Source organism: Cavia porcellus, unplaced genomic scaffold (assembly GCF_034190915.1).
Source record: "Cavia porcellus strain 051 isolate PalLab524CR breed Dunkin Hartley unplaced genomic scaffold, mCavPor4.1 scaffold_11, whole genome shotgun sequence".
NCBI lineage: Eukaryota > Metazoa > Chordata > Mammalia > Rodentia > Caviidae > Cavia > Cavia porcellus.
In genome coordinates this window covers 30652794-30674349 of record NW_026947494.1, presented here as the reverse complement: position 1 = coordinate 30674349, position 21556 = coordinate 30652794, and the positions used below count along the sequence as shown (strand labels likewise).

The following is a 21556-nucleotide window of genomic DNA, read 5'->3' as shown; positions in this document are numbered from 1 at the left end:
ATTGTTTTGTTCTCAAAGAAGCAGTTCAATCCAATTTAAAATCTAATCAAATGTAATTGAAATTTATTTTGATACTGGGAATGAGAGTACTTGCACAGTGTATCAGAATATCCAAATTTGATCCCCAGAGCCACCTACTTTGGATATTTGCTAGTTTTTTTTCTTTTTTTTGTAAAACCAAGTCTGCTCCTTTAGTTCTCAGAGGTCAAGTCTATCACTACATATATTCCATTTCCAAAACAACTAATGATAATACTAAATACATTATCATGAGATTATTTCCTCTGTTATAATATTTTAGGATTTTATATGAAGCTTTCTACATCAATGTCTAAGGGAAAAATGAACTGAGAATAGTAAATGTATGTTCATAGAATTCTCTTCAAATGTTTTGTGGTACATGGTAAGTTTTTCTCAGTGGGCGGTTGGGTCGTCCGCGTCCTACATCTGCAGCTGTTTTCTTCAGTTTTAATTTTGAGATAGAGTCTCACCAAGTTATCAGGTTGCCCAGGGCAGTCTTAAAAATTTGAACCTCCTGCCTCAGCTTCCCAGATTATAAAAAGGATTATAAATGTGCATTTTTTATCTTGCCATAAGGCATATCAAATAATTACCATTTTATACATGCAACATTTTACCACTTTATACTTATCCTTTAAAATTTTATGAAAAAAATCTAAAAATTTATAAAGTATAACCTAAGTTTTTAATACTTTCAACACATATGCTTTTTCAAAGTCATTATAATGGTAACCTGAGTATAAGTAAAAACCACAACATTGATTTCAGGTATTCTATTTCTCTTATAAAATCTGTGACTCACTCTTTTATTAATATGAATGATTTTTTTTTTTTCAGGAAAAAAGCATTAAAAGAGCTGAGAAGATTGATTGTTACAGAATTATAAAATACTTCAGGGTTTATAGATCATTAAATCATTCCAATTTACCTTTTGTCATTAAAATGCAAGTCTGGTAAGGAAATTAAGTTACTGTCAAAGTAATTATCATATTCAATTTAACTATATTAACCCACAGATCCTATGATTATTTATAATAAAAATACATGAAATCATTTGTATATAAGTAATATGTTAAGAATGAGAAAATCTTACAATTTTTTTCTACTATACATAAAATATACCTAAATATAGTTTTAATTTCTCAGTTATTAGAAAGTACTTCACCTCTTCTGTAAAACCCTGAAAAATTTCATCACTGTGGCAGAGATTCCTGGATTATGTTAAGAGCATTCACTTTCTGATTGACTTGCATGATGAATATATTCCTGTAACATGGTTCTGAATCTGTATAGGTCACTTCTGTCTACCCACTTCTGTTACATCTTCATTACTTCACAACCTTCACCTAATGATGGAAAGCCATCTCCATGAAGAATAATTTTAGTATTTGATACACTGATTATTTTAAACTCTCTTCAGGGTCAAGAAATTTAAGATTAGCTATCACAATTCATGTACTGCTAAAGAAAATGCATGCAAAAGGACATCATAATTTCAAAACCAACAAACACTTGCCATCCAGATGCTATTTTGAAAATAAAATCCATCCTTACAGAAATTCTAAGCTCAAGTACACTATAAGAAAAACTATATCACTTATTTAAATGCAGTTCAAATGATTATCAAAAACAAAGTGGAAAGAACAATAACTGAATACTTAACAGCCAAATATGAAAAACAGAAACATGCCAGATGTAAACTTACACAACGGAGTGAGTAACCACTCATTATCTTATTCCTGCCCCAAATTCTCATCTCCTTATTCCATATCACAGAACGTAATACAGGTTGAGTATCTCGTATCTGAAATGCTTGGACTGAAGTGTTTACAACTGCAGTTTTTCAGATATTGGAAAATTTGCGTAACTTTACTGGTTGAGCATCCCTCCTCTGTCCTTAGTCCAAAATTCAAAATCCTCTGATATCTGAAATATAGTGTTAAAGAAGTTTTGGATTTTTGGATTAGGGATGCTCAACCTGTAATTTACTTCTTATAAGGATTACAGTACTAGAATATTGTAAAATTATAAACTATTTAGTGAAGGCCATTTCTTATACTTGCTAACATGGAAAGTGGACCTTGGGAAAAGATGAAATAAGTAAAGATGAACAAAGAACTCCTTCCTCAACAACAGAAAGCAGGAACTTTCAGCACAGGAAAGAGATATTAATGTCTGTAATAGGACACCCCAGAAGCACAGATGAATAGCCTTTTAAAATTATGTAATTATAGATGTTACAAGTATGAGCAAAAAGACTGGTAAAAAGGTCTTTTTGGAACATAATGACACAGTAGGTTACAGAGTAACCCTATCAATGTATAAGGGACAAAAGGCAGAGGGGGGACATAAATATCCAACAGTCAGATGAATATCTCTTATATTTGAAACCAGGGTATATCAGGTTCTACCACAGTTTAGATAAATAAGACTACTACCTTTTCTTGAATTTCACAATTATCAGTTATGTTTGTTGAACTTTTAAATCTTATTTATAGAGTACATTTAAGCACTCAGTAAAACCATATAGGCCAGACATGTCTTGTTTGTTCCTTATTACCAGTAATACGATAGTTGTGAAAAGCTCCTGAGCCATCTTTTACAGTTATTAAAAGTCAGTTTTAGAATTTAATACTAAAAAGTAAAAATGGTAACTAGTTATAAATTAATTTCAAGGAAGTAATTCCTCTAAGAGCTGAGTATACAATCACTTAATGAAAATTTTACCTTTGTTTACTACCATGCCTATTAACACCTTGAAGCAATATATATACCTTTAATCTTTTTAAAATCTCAAGGTAATTTCTTACATTAAAATACTACCTCAGCACACAATGCAGAAACTGAACACAAAATGACATGGTTCATATGAAAAGTGTTGGGTTCCAAAAGTTTTCAAATAAATCTATAAAACAATAAAAACATGGGCTTTCAGAAAACAACTAAGAAGTCAGCTCTGACCCTTATGCTTTTCAGTAACCTTTGTTATAGTCACATCATCACAGATTGTAAAGTGTTTAGAAAATTGAAAGTCATTACAACTTTCTACATGAACGTTACATTGTATGTTGATTTTGTTTAATTCTCTCAAAGAAGTTAGTAGTATAAAAGGTTTGCTAATATGCAATTGAAACTACTTATTACCTTTATCTTTATTCCATTTTATTAAAACCAAAAATTTTGGTTTCAACAAATGTGATACAGTAGGGTTCAGGAAAGTTAATTAAAAAAAAGTTCACCATTTCTCTTGTTTTTGTTCATTACCTACTAAAAATCACTTAAAAATTAAATTTTTAAAAGAACACACATTTCCTATAACACAGACTGAATGTCATTAAATTCAGTTATCTAAGCAACTAACACTTCTACATCAAGAAGTCACAATTTTATACACTTCTTGTAAGGTGGACTGTCATAGGATTCAAGAATTTTGATAGGTCAATATTATCAAGACAAAGTGAGAAATATACCTTTCTTTACTTGACATGAATTTACTTTTAAAGCAGTCAGAAGAGGAGATACACTTTGACATCTTTATAGTAATTTATTTCCTGAACCCCATACTACAAATCAGAAAAAAGGAAACAGCAAATTTATTTCATCATTAATATCAAAGGTTCATTTGAACACTAAAAAATAATCCCACTTCTCTAGCTAGTAAAATAGAGACTTTCAGCAATCTCTTTTTTTATACTTATTTATAATTCACACATACACACAGTTCAGTACTTTCTAACTAATCTTAATAATCTTTAAAAACCATGATAGGAGATATAACACAAGTTTTCAGCATGTTTCTTAGCACAGGAACATAGTGATGATCTTGTGACATAAGGAACAAGATCATATAGAAAAATGAGCTCTACTCAGGATCAAGCGCACTTATTCAACAATTACAAAGGAATAAAACAGAACTTCGTATCAAACTAGACTATTTTAATCATAAATCTAAACATAAAGCATGATTTTAGGTTGGATAATCAAATGTGTATATTCTTATCAACTTCATAAATCACTAATTTCAAACAATGATTCATCAGTCTCTTCCAAAATAGTGAAGGGATTTTGTAGACAGTGTATGAATGGATAGTGTAGACAGTTTATGAAGAACATACCATGGATTTACTTTTATTTGATTATAAAGTATGAAGTAAACCTATAAACTCAGGATAGGTATGTCTAGAAACTTCACCCTATTAGTCAGATAAAAGGGAACACTTAACTGTAATCACCATCAAAAGATTCTTGATTCTTAAAGTGTGCTGCTTAAAATTAACTTAAAACTCCATAATTTGGTAACTAAAAAAAAAAATCACATTAAGATAGCACCATTAAAAAAAAAGCACCAGTATAAGCGAACTAAAATATAACAGTCTAATAAACATGTATATATACTTTCCTTAAATGTACCTGCTTTAAAGTAATTTTACAAAAGTTTAACTTGTTTTGGCAGAAAACTGTTGAAGAAGTACCATTATATTAACATAACTGATGGAAATGTATACAGTATAGAAACGGTAATATTCATTTAGTAGAAAAGCACAAACAAGTGAGGCACATAGTGCATAACAGATGATAGATCTACAGTAGAGTCACTAAATCTGAGACAGTTGCTTCAGATAAAACATGAAATCGGGAGTTTGACATTTAAGTATTAGTAAAAACACATACTTGAGAAAAGACATAAAGAATTAATTTATATTTGCTAGGTGATGAAGTGGTGATAATGAGAGTATCTTACCTTTATCTTGAACTTCTTTTGAAAAGCGTTCCCTTTCAATAGCTGACTCTCTCTCTATCCGCTCAATTTCAGCCAATGCGTCCAATTCTACTTCATCATATATAGGTCCCTGTTGTGATACTTGTTGCTGATTCTGCACCACAGAAGTCTGGGGTTGTTTTGTAGCAACTAAAGTGTTCTGTTGTAAAACAGGCACTTGATTTGCTGGAAGGAATGCTGTTTGTTCTTGCTGCGACAAACATTGAGCAGCATTTAGTGGGCGGTTTACATCCTGTGGAGTAATGGGTGTTTTTGAAGTCTGTCCTGGATACTGCACATTAAAAGGAATATCATTTTCTGAAACATTGCTATTTTCCATACCAGAAAGCATATCCTCTTGCTGGTCCATGTCTGAAGACCTTACACGAGAAAGTCTTAACGTAAGTTTAGTGGAGTCCTTGGATGGAGAACTAATTATATCATACATTGCAGCTTTCTCACTCTGGTCTTTTTCATCCTTGCCTAATTTCATTTTCTTTTGCTTCTTTTGTTTTCTTTCTGGAGAATCTAGCAAGATGTCTGGTGGAACATCTCGAGGTGATGAACAAGGCAGAGGCTGAGATTGTAAAATTAAAGGTGGTCTTGATCCTAGGAAAAACAATTCAACAGAAGTAAATTGTTGGTTGTATTGGTTTTACTTTTTCTTACAGAGTGACAGAAATATTAAATAATGAACAATAAAGTAAAGCTAGAAAAAAAGAAAATAAGCCACTTTCACCACAACTATACAAGATGCTTTATATGTATCAATTAGTAACATATTCTTGAGTATTACTGTCACCATATTGAAGAAAGTGAAGCTTGCTGAGGTTAAGAAATTGGCTAAAAGTTCTACAGCTAGCAAATGTGAAATTTAGAACCAGATTGTCTAAGTCTGAAATGTTAAAAACTTAATGGTTTCCTATCTAAAGCTTAAATGGCAAGTGAAACGTACTTTAGAACATATCTAATTCCAACAGTTTATCTAAAAATTAAATTAGAATACCTGGTAATGTACTCGTCCTTCAAAACTACATGGAAATCAACCTCATAATTAGAAATTTAGGCTCCTGAAGAAAAATATATATGTACAAGACTGTTCTACAGTTTTTCCTGTTTCTATTTAAAATTTTCTATCTATCCTTTATGAAGTGTCAAAGGAAAAGTGTGCTGCTTGTCTAGATCAACCTCCTAACCCTTTGTTTTCCCTCCCAGGCAGTCAAATTACTTTTCACTCTGACAACAGTTGGGCACCGAGTGTCTATCTAATTTTGATGATAATGGTATCTACTTATCCTAGATACTAAGATGCTTTTGTTTACTCCTTCAGATGCTCATTTTTTAGTTTCTGAAAATTCATGAAATACAGTGGTTCAAAAAGATTTTACTTCTACCTCATGAAGAATGTCCATGACAAAATAGTTGGAAAAAACTACATGAAAAAATCTTTACCACAGAGGCAGACTAGTGCATATTTTAGACAGCTTTAATTAGAACTTTTCATAGATTATGAAAATATATTATCAGTTATCATGTAACTAATTATATATAATTTTTAAAAGTGAAGCAAGGTACTTTTTTTCAATAAACTGAAAATAAAATGATCACACTGCAAGTGTTTTTTTAAGACATGCTTTCACTATGCAGCCCAGGCTGGCCTCAAATATATAACAGTTCTCCTGGCTCAGTCTCCCGAGTGCTGGGATTCCAGGTGTGCACCACCATGCACACCTGTAAAAATATGTAAATGTTTTTTAGAGGCCAAAGCTAGATTTAAATTTGCAACTTGGTAATCTGTTATAGACAGAGGATGATACAAAGTTCTTTGGGAATATAAAAAAAATTTGAAAGTCATAAACGTGAGATAGTGTAAGTTCTCAGAAAAAAATTAGTAGTAATTAATGGCTTGAGGAGATTAGGGGAGGCTTCTTGGAAGATTACCCATATAACTCAGACCTGAAAGAATAGATAGGATATTAATACTCAAGTTAAAGTAGATGTGAGAGATTTAGGAAGAAAACACAACAGGTTATGCTTGGTAAGTGACCATGAAGAGTTGACAGAAGACTTTATACAGTTATTACAAAATTTCAAGTCAAGGTAACTCAGCAATAAAACAGTATTACAAAAGATGAGAATGGCAGAAAAAAACAGTAAGAATAACTCTGAAAAAAATTTGAAAGACCAGCTAGGTTATGAAGGAAATTTTTGCCTGGATATGAAAAATCACAACTTGGGAGTCAAGACTGGAACCAAAGATTGACTTAGTCCTGTTCACAAAAGAAATCTATTCTGTCATAAAAAATGAGTGAGAGAGCCAAGGAATAAAGTCTGATGACAGAAATCTTGAGAAATAAAAGTGGGAAGAAGAATTGAAAAAACAAAAAGAAAGAAAAAGGAGGAAGAGAAAAAAGAAAAGGGAGGGACAGTGGGAAGGAAATGAAGGAATGAAGAAGAAAGCAAGCAAGCAAGAGAAACAAAAAGAAGCAGTGTCTATGAAAGAAGAGGAAAACAGGTGAGCTCAATATGAAATAAGTTTTTTGGAGCAGTACAGAAGATTGACCAAAAATTTCAAATAATTACAGGCTGTGGTTTATAAAGATCATTGGATTTATCAATCAAAATGATAATGGATACAAGAAAATATTGTCGATAATTTACTGAGATTAAAAGAATGTGAGATGAACAAAAAGAAAAAAAAGCAATGAATAGAAATTTAAATCTCCTGACACAGAGCTGCTGAAGCACAGTTTGCTTGTTTATTCATTTTAGGATGAAACCCAAGAGAGTAATATCTGGTATCTTTTTTAAGATACCTGTTTTTTTAACTTGGAATATGAATATCCTAAAGGAAATTTTAGCTACAATAATACCTTTAGGAGTTCCATCACTTCCAGCAGGGGAGCACACTGGCTGTGGAGACCTCAGGGGAAAAGATGCAGCATTCCTCATTGCTGAAGAATCTCCATCCTAAGAATAAAAGTATAAAATTTATGTCTTGAACAACAGGAGAGGGTTCACAGAATCTTAGAGAACCAATGAAAGACATAAATTACTGACAGGTAAATGTTGGAATTCAATAGCATAATTCTTCTGCACTTTCCTGTTTTCTTCTTAGTATACCTTATCCAAAAGATTCAACAGCCTAAGCACGACAATGAATAAGAAAATTGCTATTACTAATATGCTCCATTTTTGTTTGCTCTTTTCTAGAAAAGGAGCTGTGAACACCTTATGAGGCTGTAAATGTCTTGAAGGCAGAGTCCACTGTCATTTCTTTGATCCTTAGATATAAGAAGCTTATACAATAATACAGCCAAATCCTTATGACACATTTAAACATATGAACAATTTCAGTTAACATCAACTTTATGAAGAAAAATGCACAAATTTTATAGAGAAAAAGAGCCAACTACTAATAAAAGTTCATTTAAGAGAATATTTTGGTACAAACAGTATTTAAATGGAAATTTAGCACTGCTCTAAAATCTATAGGTACAGGAACCATGTTGTCCATAGGTAGATTCTTAGTGGTTAATATAACGTGATATTTTGTAGTTAACCTTTAAACTGTGGGATAACAACACTAGGTTATGTCACAAATATTAGAACTATCTTATTACCTTAATGATAACTTATATATTACATACATCACTACTTAGCCTGTGCACCATGTGTAGGTAGTCGTCACTTGAGCCATGTCTGGGGTTATCTGTGTGATGATTAGCTGAACTGCCAGATAACGGACCAGAAACTTTATTATCATGCATGTTTCTCAAGCCACCTGCAACAATGGGACTTGATACCGATGCTGGAATTAATAAGAATACAAAAAAGTTCATAAACTATTAAATTCTTAAAGAATAATTATTTACAACTAATACTTCTAACATACAGATATTATAAGGAATAATATAAATACTCATGTACTTACTATTCAGTTTGATTAAATTTTAACACTGTTAGAAGTCATTTGAATTTATTTTTGAAAGCATTACAGATATGGTTGAAGCACTCTATTGGTATACATAAAGGAGAGCTCCATTTCCTTCTCCTTATTTCCTTTATATAACTACTTCTTGAATTTCGACACATAGTACCTTTGTGTATCTTTATACTTTTGCTGTCAATAAACATATCCTAGAGAATACATAGCATTGTTTTGCATACAGGTTTACATGGGCATATTTATATATCCTTTTATAATTTACTTTTTAATTCATAGAGATGTATTCAGTTTTATACATGTAATTTAAAAGTCATGTTTAAAATAAACACACATACAGAAAAACTATATCAAATTTCCCCTTAAGGTCCATACTCAACCTAACTACCATAATCAAACTCATCCAGTTTGATTATGCAACCAGAATTGTGTAGATTTAAGTTCATGAACTGAGGAATCACTGTATTTGCTGTTATAAGAAATGTGCATTCTTGTAACTTTTATTTTTTATCAAATGTTATTCCTCTGTGTACCAGTGTCTAAGAGTAAAATTACTGAAATGCTAACTTTTAGACTTTAAAAACATTAGAAAATAGCTTTAAAAAAATCACTATGCCCATTTGTGTTCTTCAGTAGTGTATGACAGTTTCTGCTACTGTACATTTTTGCAACTTTATCATGAGGGTGGAAAATGTCTCTGAAAGTCACTTTATTTTATATTTCTTTGATTACCTTTATGAAGCTAACCAACTTTTCCTGTGTATTATTCAGATTCCTTTCTTAACACAAAGTCATAAAATAAGCCTGTTATATTCTCTTCTAAAAGTTTTTATAAAACTGCTTTTTCAGTTAAGTCTTTAATCCACATAAAACTTTAAGTGTGGTGTTGAACAGAGATCTGGTTTTACTTTTCTCCCATATGACTGCTTATTCTCTCAGCATCATTAAAGAAATCATTTTTCCTCATTAAGATCTAATACAATATGTATTGTTTCTATGTTTATGATTATGTTCCTAAAATCTTTTTTTTTTTCTTTTTTGTCTTTTTCGTTTTTATCGGTGCCAGGGATTGAACTCACAACTGCCTGCTTGCAAGGCAGGCACTTATACCGCTGAGCTAAATCCCTAGCCCCTGTTCCTAAACTCTTGATCAGATTCTTTCAACATGTATCATTTATTCCATGCCTGTACTAATATACAATAAATTCTCAATTCTAATTATTTAAGCTTTCATGCCATTTTCTTCTTCAAAATTATGCTGTCTAATCTTGGAGTTTTATTCTTCCATACAAATTTTTAGAAGCAGTTTAAGTTTCACAATAACTCTCCTTGGGATTTTTGTAATAGTGTACTGAATTTATAGACTTGGGGAAAATAATCTTTAACCTATTGAGTCTTCTTATCCATGAAGATAACATAACTCCTCATTTTCTAAGTCTTCCTTTAAAATTTTATAAATTTGTAACTTTCTCCACAAACATCTTACATATTTTTCATTAAATTTATTCACAGGTATATTAATCATTTTCTTTCAAACTGAAAGTATTGTTTAAACAATACTATAATTTAATTTGTAATTGTTAACTATTTAGAATATAAAAAATATAATTAATTTCATTATAATCTGTATGATATTCTAAATGGAAAGTGCTCTTATTAATTCCAGTATCTTTTACATAGATTTTCTTGCATTTTCTATACTGACAATAATATTAACTGAAAGTAACGCTTTGCTTCTTCTGCACCCTACCTTCTAATATTGGCTGGCACACATACTGTTCACTTAGTGACAACTACAGGTACTCATGTCCCATACCAGTTTTGGGGAAAACATTTCTTTATTTTTTACCAGTGATGGTCTTTATCAGGATAAAGTACCAATCTATTCTTATTCTGTAAAAAGCTTTGGAATAATGAATGAAGCTGAATTTTTAAAGTATTCTTTTGTCATCTATTAAGAAACTCGTAAGATCCATTCCACATCTGAATTATATTAAATTATCTACTACCAGTCCACATATTCCTAATACAAAGGTTGATAACATTATGTGTTCTTTTAAACACTTATTTAGAGATACTACTTTCATGCTCACACATTCTGATGATTCTGCAACTTTCCATCTGCCATTCTCTTTTTTACCTGGCTTTGATCTCTAGTTATTATATTACTTGATAAAATGAGTTGAGAAAGTATGGATGATTTTCTTTTTTTATGGACAGTTTAAGATTCGAGTATCTCTTCACTATATGTTTGGTGTAACTTGTTAAACGCTCTAAGTATGATTTATTCCATCCCTAGCTTTTAAGAAAGGTAGAGTTTTGAACTACAAAGTGAGGCATGTGAATATTAAATTATGACAGATACTGTCAAATTGTTCTCTAAAATACCTGAATCAATTTATATTCCTATGACTATAAATGTTTAGCAATCTAATATAAAATTTCATTTAAGTTTTGATTGTATCTCTTTAATTGTAAGTCAAATTGACTACAATTTCATATCTAATAAGCCTTTCGGTATTCAGTGGCTATTCTTTTAGAAAAATTCCCTTCTTGTTCTTGTCAATCTGCATGAGATCTTAGCACATGAGATATAAACTTTGTATTTATAATGTGCCAAAAATATTACTCCCCACGTTTGTTTACATGTTTATGTAATTAAATATTTATATTTATCTTCTCATAGAAATTTAACCATCTGTTTTTCTTATTTTTGTAACCCAGATTTTCAGTCTATTTAAAAATAAGGCTTTTATTTCTTAAGAGTACCAAAACTTTGCTTGTACATTCTTCTTGTCATTTTATGAGTAAAAGTTTCTTTGCCTAGAATATTTTTGTTCTAATAAGTGATCCAAGAAGCCAACTGAAACTTCGAAATGCCTAATCAGCAAATAATTTATTGATTTATTAAATAATCCACTTTTATATCATGATTTAAAGATGTCATCTGTACAATGATAGAAATATAGTTTTCGAATGACCAGTGTAAAAAGTGATACTATAATCAGTGGGCAAAAAATTAATGAAAGATATTTGCAGTCTCTAGTGTCACTAAAGTTGGTATACCACCCCCCCCCACTGCTAAATTTGACTGGCTTTAAAAAAAAAAAAAAGATATTTGCAGTCTCTATCAACTAAGTGCAAGGGAAAAATATATACTTATACGTACAAAGAAGAGATCAAATGGGTTTACAAATAAAGTTATGACTGTGCATAATAAACAATACACATATAAAAACAGTGACAGTAAATGTACATACATGTACATATGCATGTATGTATTTATTTGTACCAGGTACCAAACTTGTGACCTCACACTTGCCCAGACAGATGCTTGTGCCACTGACCTAAACCCCCCACCCTAGAGCAGACATTTCAAATTTACTGTTAATTCTGGAAGACAAAACTGTAGTTTTTTTAAAACTATCTTTTCCAATTTTCTGGATTACTTTTTTGGCACTAGGAATTGAACTCAGGATCCCACATTTGCCAGGCAGGCACTGTGCCCTAGTTTTCTGTTTTTTAAAATATTTTTCAATGTATGAAAAATTTATACTACTAATAAAGTAATATGGTACGGAGTCAAGCCAATATAACTTTAAAGACATTATAATATCAACGTAATACTAAGTAAGGACTAATTAAGAACGAGTAATCCAGTCTGAAAAATGTTTGCATCTAGAATTATCTATTAAATAACAGAAAGTTTGTTTACAGCTTTTATCTCACCAATGAAAACCTAACTGTGTTTTAGGTTAGTACTACAGCAAGGAGAAAGCCCAATTAAAAGAATGGTTCTTAACCAACTCCAAAAGCCAAAATCATACTGCTCTTTTCACTTCCTACATGATAAATGTATCATGTTTCCAATAGTTTAAGCTAGATAGTATTTTATTTTATTGTTTTTGAGACAGGTCTTGCTAGGCAGTTCAGGCTGGCCTTGAACTCACTTTGTAACCTAGGCTGGTGTTGAACTCACAATGATCCTTCTGCCTCAGTCTCCTGAGTGCTGGATATTGTGTTTTAAAGATTATAAAAAGAAAAAATAAACTTATTCAGAATTATAGGTACTTACATATTTCCGACAATGTAAAAAACACACTTTCTTACCTTGCTGCATCTGTGGATGCGTCGTGTAACTGGAAGGATGGGAATATGGCATGTATCCTGCAGGGCTTTGTGGGGCATATGGACTAGGCACTGGGCTATTTTGCTGTGGAATAAATCTGTTCCCAGTGCTTGTTGGTGGTGGCACAAACCGGCTAAAACCAAACCCCCAAAAAAAGAATATCAGGAAGTGAAATACATATGCTATTCCTTGAAATTTCAATCATAAAATTCTCTAAACTCTATATATCATAAAACCTAAGTAAAGAGAAAATTTTGCATGATAGAACAAGGCAAAAACTATTCATAATTCATAACCTGAGTTAAGAACTGAAGTAATTAAGTTACACAAAATGCCAATCTGTTTAAGGGATACAACACTATGTTCCTTAAATTCTACATATTTTCTTACTTATCTCAAAAAAAAAAATATATATATATATATATATTTTTGGTGTTGAGAACTGAAACTACTGCCTCATGCTTGCTAGGCAATTAGTCTACAATTGAGCTTTACCCCAAGTTATCCTAGCACATTCTTTTGTCTATGTAAAATTTCATTATATTAAGATAGTTACTTCAATGAGTACATTAAAAGTATTTCTACCAACATTTCAAGACAAATGTTCATGAGGATTACTAAGCATTCAACTAACTACATATAACTCAGTATCTAAGTACATATACCATATATTCACATATTCAAGCAATACTTAATAAATGACATATACATATCATTTTTTTTGTTTTACCTGGAGGGGCTATGTGAGATAGTGGTTTGCTGATAATTGGAAGATGCAGGACTACTGTGCATGGAATTCTGAGAAAGTTTATACTGAGACATCATCATTCCTATGCAACACATAAAAATATTAAATGTTATTTTCTTCTAGCAGTAAAATATCCCTAAATTACTTAAATCTGTCATTGTTTCACAAACATCCAAAAGTTTCATTTTTGACCAATATTTTCATTTTGAAGAGTAAAATAGACATTATAAAACCATAAATTTCAAGTATTAGCAATTTTACAAAAACATTTTTTCATGTAATACTCTAGAAGTGAAAATGATGATGATGATAATGATTAACTGAGGTTTAAATCCAGTCAAATCCAGGGTTTTGTACACGGCACTGAAATGCTCTTCCCTTGAGCAACACAACTATCCCTGATTATTATTATTACATTATTAATATTAGAATTTACCCATTTAATAAATATTCTATCTTTTAGCCGTAGAATGAAAATAATTTTTAGAAGTCACCTTATCTAATCTTTAACCATATTACATACAATAGTATATAATACAATTAGCCTTTGGCTGTCCTTTCTCTTAATTACATGGAAATATTTTATTACACATATCTCTTACACTTGTGAATTTAATTTCGAAAAGCTATTTGCTTCATTATGGTTCAGACCTAGGTTTTTAAAAGTATGTTATTTATGGGCCCAAACTTTGAATTCATGTAATTTGACCCCAACAAACCAGCACATCTTTTTTCTAAAATATACTCTTGCTACCTAAGAGATAAATGAATATTTTAAGAACAAAAATATGAAAATGGCTTCCAATTATCATGTTTTGCAAGCTCACAATATTTACAAATGTTATACAAAAGGCATTTTGTTCTACAGGAGAAGCAGAAAAGTTCAGTTACTTTATTTTAAAGTTTATGATTCACCCTGAATTTTCTTACGACTATAGCCAATCTCTAAGAGCTACAAGCATCAAAATGTATTACTAAATTTCATCTCTGCTTGACATGAAATCTGACTTTCATTAGAAATGTTCAAAATAGATACTGCATGTTCATATGCTAGAAATAGTACAGAAGGGGTTGTAGCACTAAATCCAATGGTTAAATGAAATTGGGGCTCAAAATCACCTCAAAGCCTACCATCACTGGTTTGGTTTCTTAAATTTCAATTTCTGAGCTTTCTTTTGTACCTAAAACTCAGTATAAAATTGTTTTATTCTGTATCTTAATAATTTAACTGCTTTAATTATTGTTGCTGGATTTTTAAATAAAGAGAAATAATAAGATTAGAGTTAAAATTTTTTCCCTCTGAATTAACAGTCATCACTGGGAAAAGTTGAAATTACTAGTTTGAAAGAAATGGCTTTCAAAATAAAAGGAATAAATAAAATTTTAACAGTTCTTTCTAATTCAAATTTCAAAGAATTATGATTAAATGTGATTTACATATTATTAATTTTTCCTGTGTGACTCACATCTTTTACATATAGCAATCAAAAATAACCTTAAAAATTTTTAAACCAGATCACCAGGAAATGCTTAGAATCACAACATACAATTAATTTTTAAATGCCAGTTTATAATTTTTACAAAATAGGATACATAAAGAGCAAGAATATGTAGTATAATATACAAAGTATGTAACTGAAATGTCCTACCTGAGTATATAAGTCTGTTAGACATATTTTAATATTTGTAATACTTACAAATCTTACTTTGTTTAATAATACTATAAGCCAATCTTTCTGTTGCTAAGGCAACAGAAACATTAAATCAATTACCAGATAACCATAATCTAAAAATAAACTAAAAATACTTGTTATGATTATTCATACATGTACTACACGTTTAAAAGCTTTATAATTATTTCATTATTTAAAGACTTTTTTTAACTTAAGCAACCTTAAGACTTTTCTCTAAAATAAAATTCCTGGGCTGGAGATTTAGCTCAATAGCATAAATGCCTGCTTTGCAAGAGCAGGGTCATGAGTTTGATCCCTGGTACCAAACAAAATAAAGTAAAATAAAATAAAATAAAACAAAATAAAATTCCTAAAGCTCCCTGAATAAACTAATATATTCCAAAATAATTAACAGTATACACTCGAAACTTTGTCTTAATTCCTAAGGAATTTAGTTACATATCAGACCACAAGAATATTATCAATTTAATTCTCCTTGCTTGTTGCTTGACTCAAGGCATAAACAGACAAACATAGTTATGAGCCAGTTTGGTAAAGAAGACATGTAAATTTATGTGCAAAATAAATTGATATAGCACATGTAAAAGTATAATATATAATTTAATTATTAGGAACTTTACCACTTTGTACATATCTGTTCTGCATGCTTTTCTCCCTGAAAACATTAGGACTCCTTGCCAGGACCGCCTGCAACAAGACTGGTATATCACCTTCTGGATCATCACTGCCAAGGTTATCTTTCAACTCTCTGGTATTTAAGAAAAAAAAAATAATATAAATAGTGATTATTAAGTATTATGACAAAAAAATAGATGATTTATGTGTGTTAACATTATGGAATTTGAAGATGCTATCCCTAAAAGAAACACTATTATTGAAAATGAGAGAGAGGAGTTATTCTAAGGACAATTCTTTTTTTCCATTTTACACAGTGAGGAAAAAATCTAAAACGTTATTTTACATTATTACATTATTTTACATTATTAATTTTAGAATAAAAATATTTTACATTATTAGTTTTAGAATAAAAAATTAAGAATCTATTCTAAACTATTCAAAATGATGGAAAAATACAGAAGTGGTAATTATGTGAAGAAGTTGATAATCTGGAGTATAAATTTGTGTTTTCTCTTACATTTGAGAATGAGTGAGCCTGGCTTTATTTAAGACAGGATGGGGTGGTTACATAAATTTTTGTATATTGTTTTCTCAAATAAATTCAAGGTCTATGCAGAAGCAAACATTACTAATATAACAGTAATTTTCAATAAAAATGCAAAGTAGTAGCTTAAATTCACAGCTATATAAAGTGATGGAATTAAGCAGCATTTTAAATTTTATATTCTAAATGTCAATGGGCTAGTCATTGAATCCAACAAGAAAGAGCTTTGAAGATGGTATCAAACAATAAGGTGCAAAAAATTTCTGGAATCAATCTTAAAGGAGTTCATTGCAGGCACAAGAAATGATTTAATATTTAGATGTTATGGAATTTCTAGTCATATTAGTTTTGTATTTCTTTCTCATTTTAATCAATCAGTGTTCTGTTTCTCTATCAGAAAATCCATATTTAGTATTTCACTTTAAGAGTCATCAACTTTAAAAATGGCTCCAAAATATTCACTGCATTCAATAGGAGACCTCTGCACTATAATATGCTATATTTTAATTGTTCTAAGGAATAAATCGTTTTTTTCAGGAAGAAATCTTTAAGCAAAAAAACTAAAAGAATGAAAGGTTATATAAGTATCCTTATATAGTAGGACATAAGGGTATAAGATATTTTACTTTTTAACACTTTTTTGTTAAAACATGGCTATGTGTTACTTCTGTAATAAAAAAACAAAGAACAAAAAACACTTAGAGAACCACTCTCAAAAGTGACTCTGACCCATTTAAATCTCACCTCATCACAATCAGGGTACGGTCTCACTTGGCACTAATAAGCTATTATTTAAAGTTTTTTAAATTAATAAATAAAACAAGGAATACTGATCTTTTAATAAGATCAAACCTTTTAACTTTGAGATGTAAAACCAACTGTACTTACATGTGATCTGTTGATACCTGGTTGAGGCTATGGACAAGTTGTGAAACCAAATTGTCATCCCTGCAGGCCAAAAGGCAATTCACCTCTTCTGCTATTCGTGCATTAAAGAGAAGGCTTTTCGTAGTTGTAGCAGGTAAAGGAGACGGAAGAGGCAGTTGGTTCAGGACTATTTGGAATAAAATTAGATTATTAGAAATAGAGTAAGTGAAAGTGTCTCTTTAAATGATTTATTAGAATCAGTAGTCCTCTTAGATAAACCAAATAATGATATCTGATTCTTCCTAGACAGACATGCAATATATTTTTGGATTATAAATAAGTTGCAAATATCAATCTGACAAACTATTAACAAGATAGTGTTCTATTCTCTCAATTGACAAGTCTCAAAATATCACTTCATCCATTATAGATTATACTGTTTCTACAAATGATATTCAGTTCCTTAATATTCATGATATTTTCTTTTAAAAATCATTATTAAATTAACAAATTACTTGCCAAAAAGACAGGGTTAAAACTGGGTAACTTCCAAGGTAGTGATTAATCAACTGTCTTTATTCTTGCTTACAAGATTTATTAGAATCAGTAGTCCTCTTAGATAAACCAAATAATGATACCTGATTCTTCCTAGACAGACATGCAATATATTTTTTTAAAGAATTAAGATATACAAAAATAAAAAAAGTCCACATTAGCTGGAAAACATTCAGAGCATCTTTAAAAAAAAAAAAAAAAAGAATAGCTTCAGGAATTCTGGCCTAAGACATAAATTCCTACATAATTTTCTCCCTTTATTCTAATATCAAATAAAAGAATACTGAAGATTTAAAAGAAGTTTAAATTCAGCTATATTATCTCTTCTAGTGGAAATGCATTCATTTGTCTAAACTACAGGTTAAGAAAACTAAAATTTTAAATATCTTTGTTTCTGGCTTAATTTTTCATCATTTCTACATTATAATTATGCTGCTCAGCCCCAATAGAAAATAACAGGTTGATCATTAATCCCTCATTATTACTTATGATATAGGGCTTAATAGAAAGACAAACGTGTAAAATATGAGGTACATTAGAAGGATAGAGAGAAAAGGTACAAAGAAATTCCTAACAGTACATCTAATCCTAATATATTAAGCATTTATGTCTGACCTCTACCAAAAAAGTCACTTTCAAAAGTTTTCTTACCTGAATTATGCTTTTTTTTGAGGCAGGATTTCATTATGCCATTCATGCTGATCTTGAATTCACTTTGTAGCCCAGGCTGGCTGTGAACTCAAGTGAGCCTCCTGCCTTAGCCTCCAAAATGCTGGTATTATAGGCATGCGTCACCATGCTCAGCCTTACCTGAGTTATGCTAACTCAACCAATTACTTTCTTATTAATTCAAATCTTTTAAACTAGTTATGCTAGTTTCCTAAACTCAAAGCTGTTAACCATATTTTATTTTACTAAAACCAACTGGAAATTTACAAAACCAAAGCCCAGAAAAAATAATATTTGGTAGACATTGATCACAGATTAAAATATTTCTTGAAGTTACTTTCTCATAACTTCTTTACCCTGAAGACCTGTTTCTTGCTTACTGCCACAAAATTAAGCCATCTTCTCACTATTTTTCCTTCTTATATATATTGTTTCTTTTGATCTAAGTAGGATGACACAGCAACTAACATTGTGGGTAAATCTGGCACCATCACCCAAGGACAAGTCATACTATCAACAGAATAACTTCCCACAAAATTGTGTAAGTTCAAATAAATTACAAAATGCTGACAAGGTTCTTAAAATTTCTTACGCGTTCACTGCAAAACTGGCTGCTGAGATCTATCCGCATTATTCAACATGACACCTAAAACAAGTATCTTTAAGAAATTAGGTAACTAGAGCTGGTCATGGTAGCCTATTCCCATAATTCTAGCTACTCAGGAGGCTGAGGCAGGAGGACTGTAAATTCAAGACCAGAATAATTTAATAAGTTCCTGTTTCTAAATAAATAAATAGATAGATAGATAGATAGAGCTGGGTGTGGTGGTGCATGCCTGTAATCCCAGTACTTTGGAAGCTGAGGTAGAAGAATGGTCTCTAGAGGCCAGTCTGGACTACACAGTGATTTCAAGTCCAGCCTGAACTACATAGTGAGACCCTGTATCAAGAAAAGAGAAGAGAAGAAAAGAGAAGAGAAGAGAAGCCAAGCCAAGCCAAGCCAAGCCAAGCCAAGCCAGTTCAGGGGTAGAAAGTTTGTCTAGCTTTTAGGATGCCTCAGGTTTATCCTAGGTACCACACACACACACACACACACACACACACACACACAAACACACACACACACACAAAGATGAGGCACATTGGGCTATCAAATTTCTTTCTTTGGGGCCAGGGATATAGCTGAGGCATAGTGTCTGCCTGACAAGCAAGAGACTATGAATTTGATCCCCAGTATCCCCTCCCCACAAAAATCCTTCTTTGAAAGGTAATTTCAGTTACTATTTTACTTAGTTTCTTTTTTTGGGGGGTGGTGGTGGGGTTACCAGGAATCCAACTCAGGACCTTATGTTTGCCAGGCAGATGCTGTGCCACTGAGCTATATCTCTGGCCCTCAGTTATTATTTCTATAAATTATTTTTATATAATAACTCTTATTGTAAGTCTGTGATTCTTTTATGTTGGTTTTTTTTTTTTAACTCCCAGTGCTGAGATTATAGGTGTGTGTCACCATACTTAGCTAGTTTTGATTTTGCATCATCTTCTCTGATCTTTATCCCTTTATTGTGTTCTTTTTTTGATATTGGAGCTCCAACTCATGACCTCACAACTTGCTAGGTAGGCACTTATGCCACTGAGCTAAATTCCTGCTTCTATCCCTTTATTGTGTAAGATCTTTTATCAGCACATGCTACCATCTGTTAATGAGGCCAAAGCAAGGAAGAGAAATTAAGGCAAACCTATAATTAGTTGACAACACTTAATTTTCCAAATGTATGCAATAAATTAGGTGTACTGAATTTGTCATTAAAAGATAACATTTTAATATTTTTCTGTTAATCATGACATTAAAGATAATTTTAGTGGTAGCTTCTCTAAAAATCAATGTTAAAAGCATCAGAATTTAAATTAGACAAATTAACCAAACTTACGGTCTGTGAGACTAGCAATCCCCGCAAGCGTAGTTATGGGGACATGGGGCATATCCCCATTCATTCTGAAGTTCTGGAATGGTGTTGCCGATAAAAGTACTTAGTTCAGGTGCCAGCAGTCATTACTTCCCATTTCCCAAACACTGAAACACACAAAAGACAGACAATTATTTGTAGAAATATGTCAAATATATTAGTATTAGGGAAATGCTTAATCATTATAAAAGTTTCTGCTTTTGTTTCTTTAACCTATACCATCATTAAGCAATCATTATCCAAATACTATGTAACACACTATGAAATGCTTTATACACATTAAGTGATTTATACACAACCCAGTAAAGTAGGTATATTTTCTACCTCTTCTTGGTATGAAAATTTACTTACAGGATGTTTAAAGAAACTAATGATGCCAGGTTAGAGCTCAAGCAATCTAACGCCTACATCTATTTCCTAATTAGTAGGATATATTATTAGAGAAGAGTACTCAATCTTCACTGGGCATTATACTTTCATTCAACATTATAAACACAGTAAAATTTAACTTTATTATCTGGTTTTGATTTGCCCATTAGCTATGTTTCTTAGCACACTCCTACATAAACTGCACTTCGAACTACAAGTTTTATTGAGAAATTCTCCCTATCTAGGAAGCTCATCCCTATTCAAATTCTGTAATTCTTCAAGACCCAGGGCAAGTACTACTTTATGAAACTAAATTCACTCCAAAGTCATCTTACTTAATCTACTCTGTATTTATGGATACTTATTGTCCAGTATTCTTGTAAAAAAGTGGTTGTAAAGTGCATTCCTGTGACATCTTTAAACCTTTTTTATTTTACTCTTGCATGATTATTCAATGTTCATATACTTATCTTTCCAGCTATCACTTCAGGATGCTTATAAAAATTGTAATTACAATCAGTATCAGTCACAAAAAGTCAGAAAAGTATAAGTTTTTTAGTGTTCCCATACAAAGGCCTTAATTTAAATGCTTATATTTTATCTTGTGATTCATTGCTCTATGTATATAGACATCCTGTAAAGCTGTTGAATGTCTTATGTCCCCAAATTT

At 31.2% G+C, this 21556-nt stretch overlaps 1 protein-coding gene across 2 annotated transcripts in view; it reads right to left on the bottom strand.

Moving 5' to 3' along the window:
* The window catches only part of Nipbl (NIPBL cohesin loading factor), a 161233-nt gene that overhangs the window by 75238 nt on the left and 64439 nt on the right, over positions 1–21556 (bottom strand). For both annotated transcript variants that reach the window (XM_063258090.1, XM_063258089.1), the window contains exons 2-9: positions 20482–20624; positions 17348–17513; positions 15918–16045; positions 13586–13685; positions 12837–12988; positions 8431–8591; positions 7654–7750; positions 4763–5389 (exon numbers count right to left, since the gene is read on the bottom strand). In XM_063258090.1, the coding sequence (XP_063114160.1) occupies positions 4763–5389; positions 7654–7750; positions 8431–8591; positions 12837–12988; positions 13586–13685; positions 15918–16045; positions 17348–17513; positions 20482–20545 (1495 nt within the window). In that variant the 5' untranslated portion in view covers positions 20546–20624. The remainder of the gene's footprint in view (positions 1–4762; positions 5390–7653; positions 7751–8430; positions 8592–12836; positions 12989–13585; positions 13686–15917; positions 16046–17347; positions 17514–20481; positions 20625–21556) is intronic.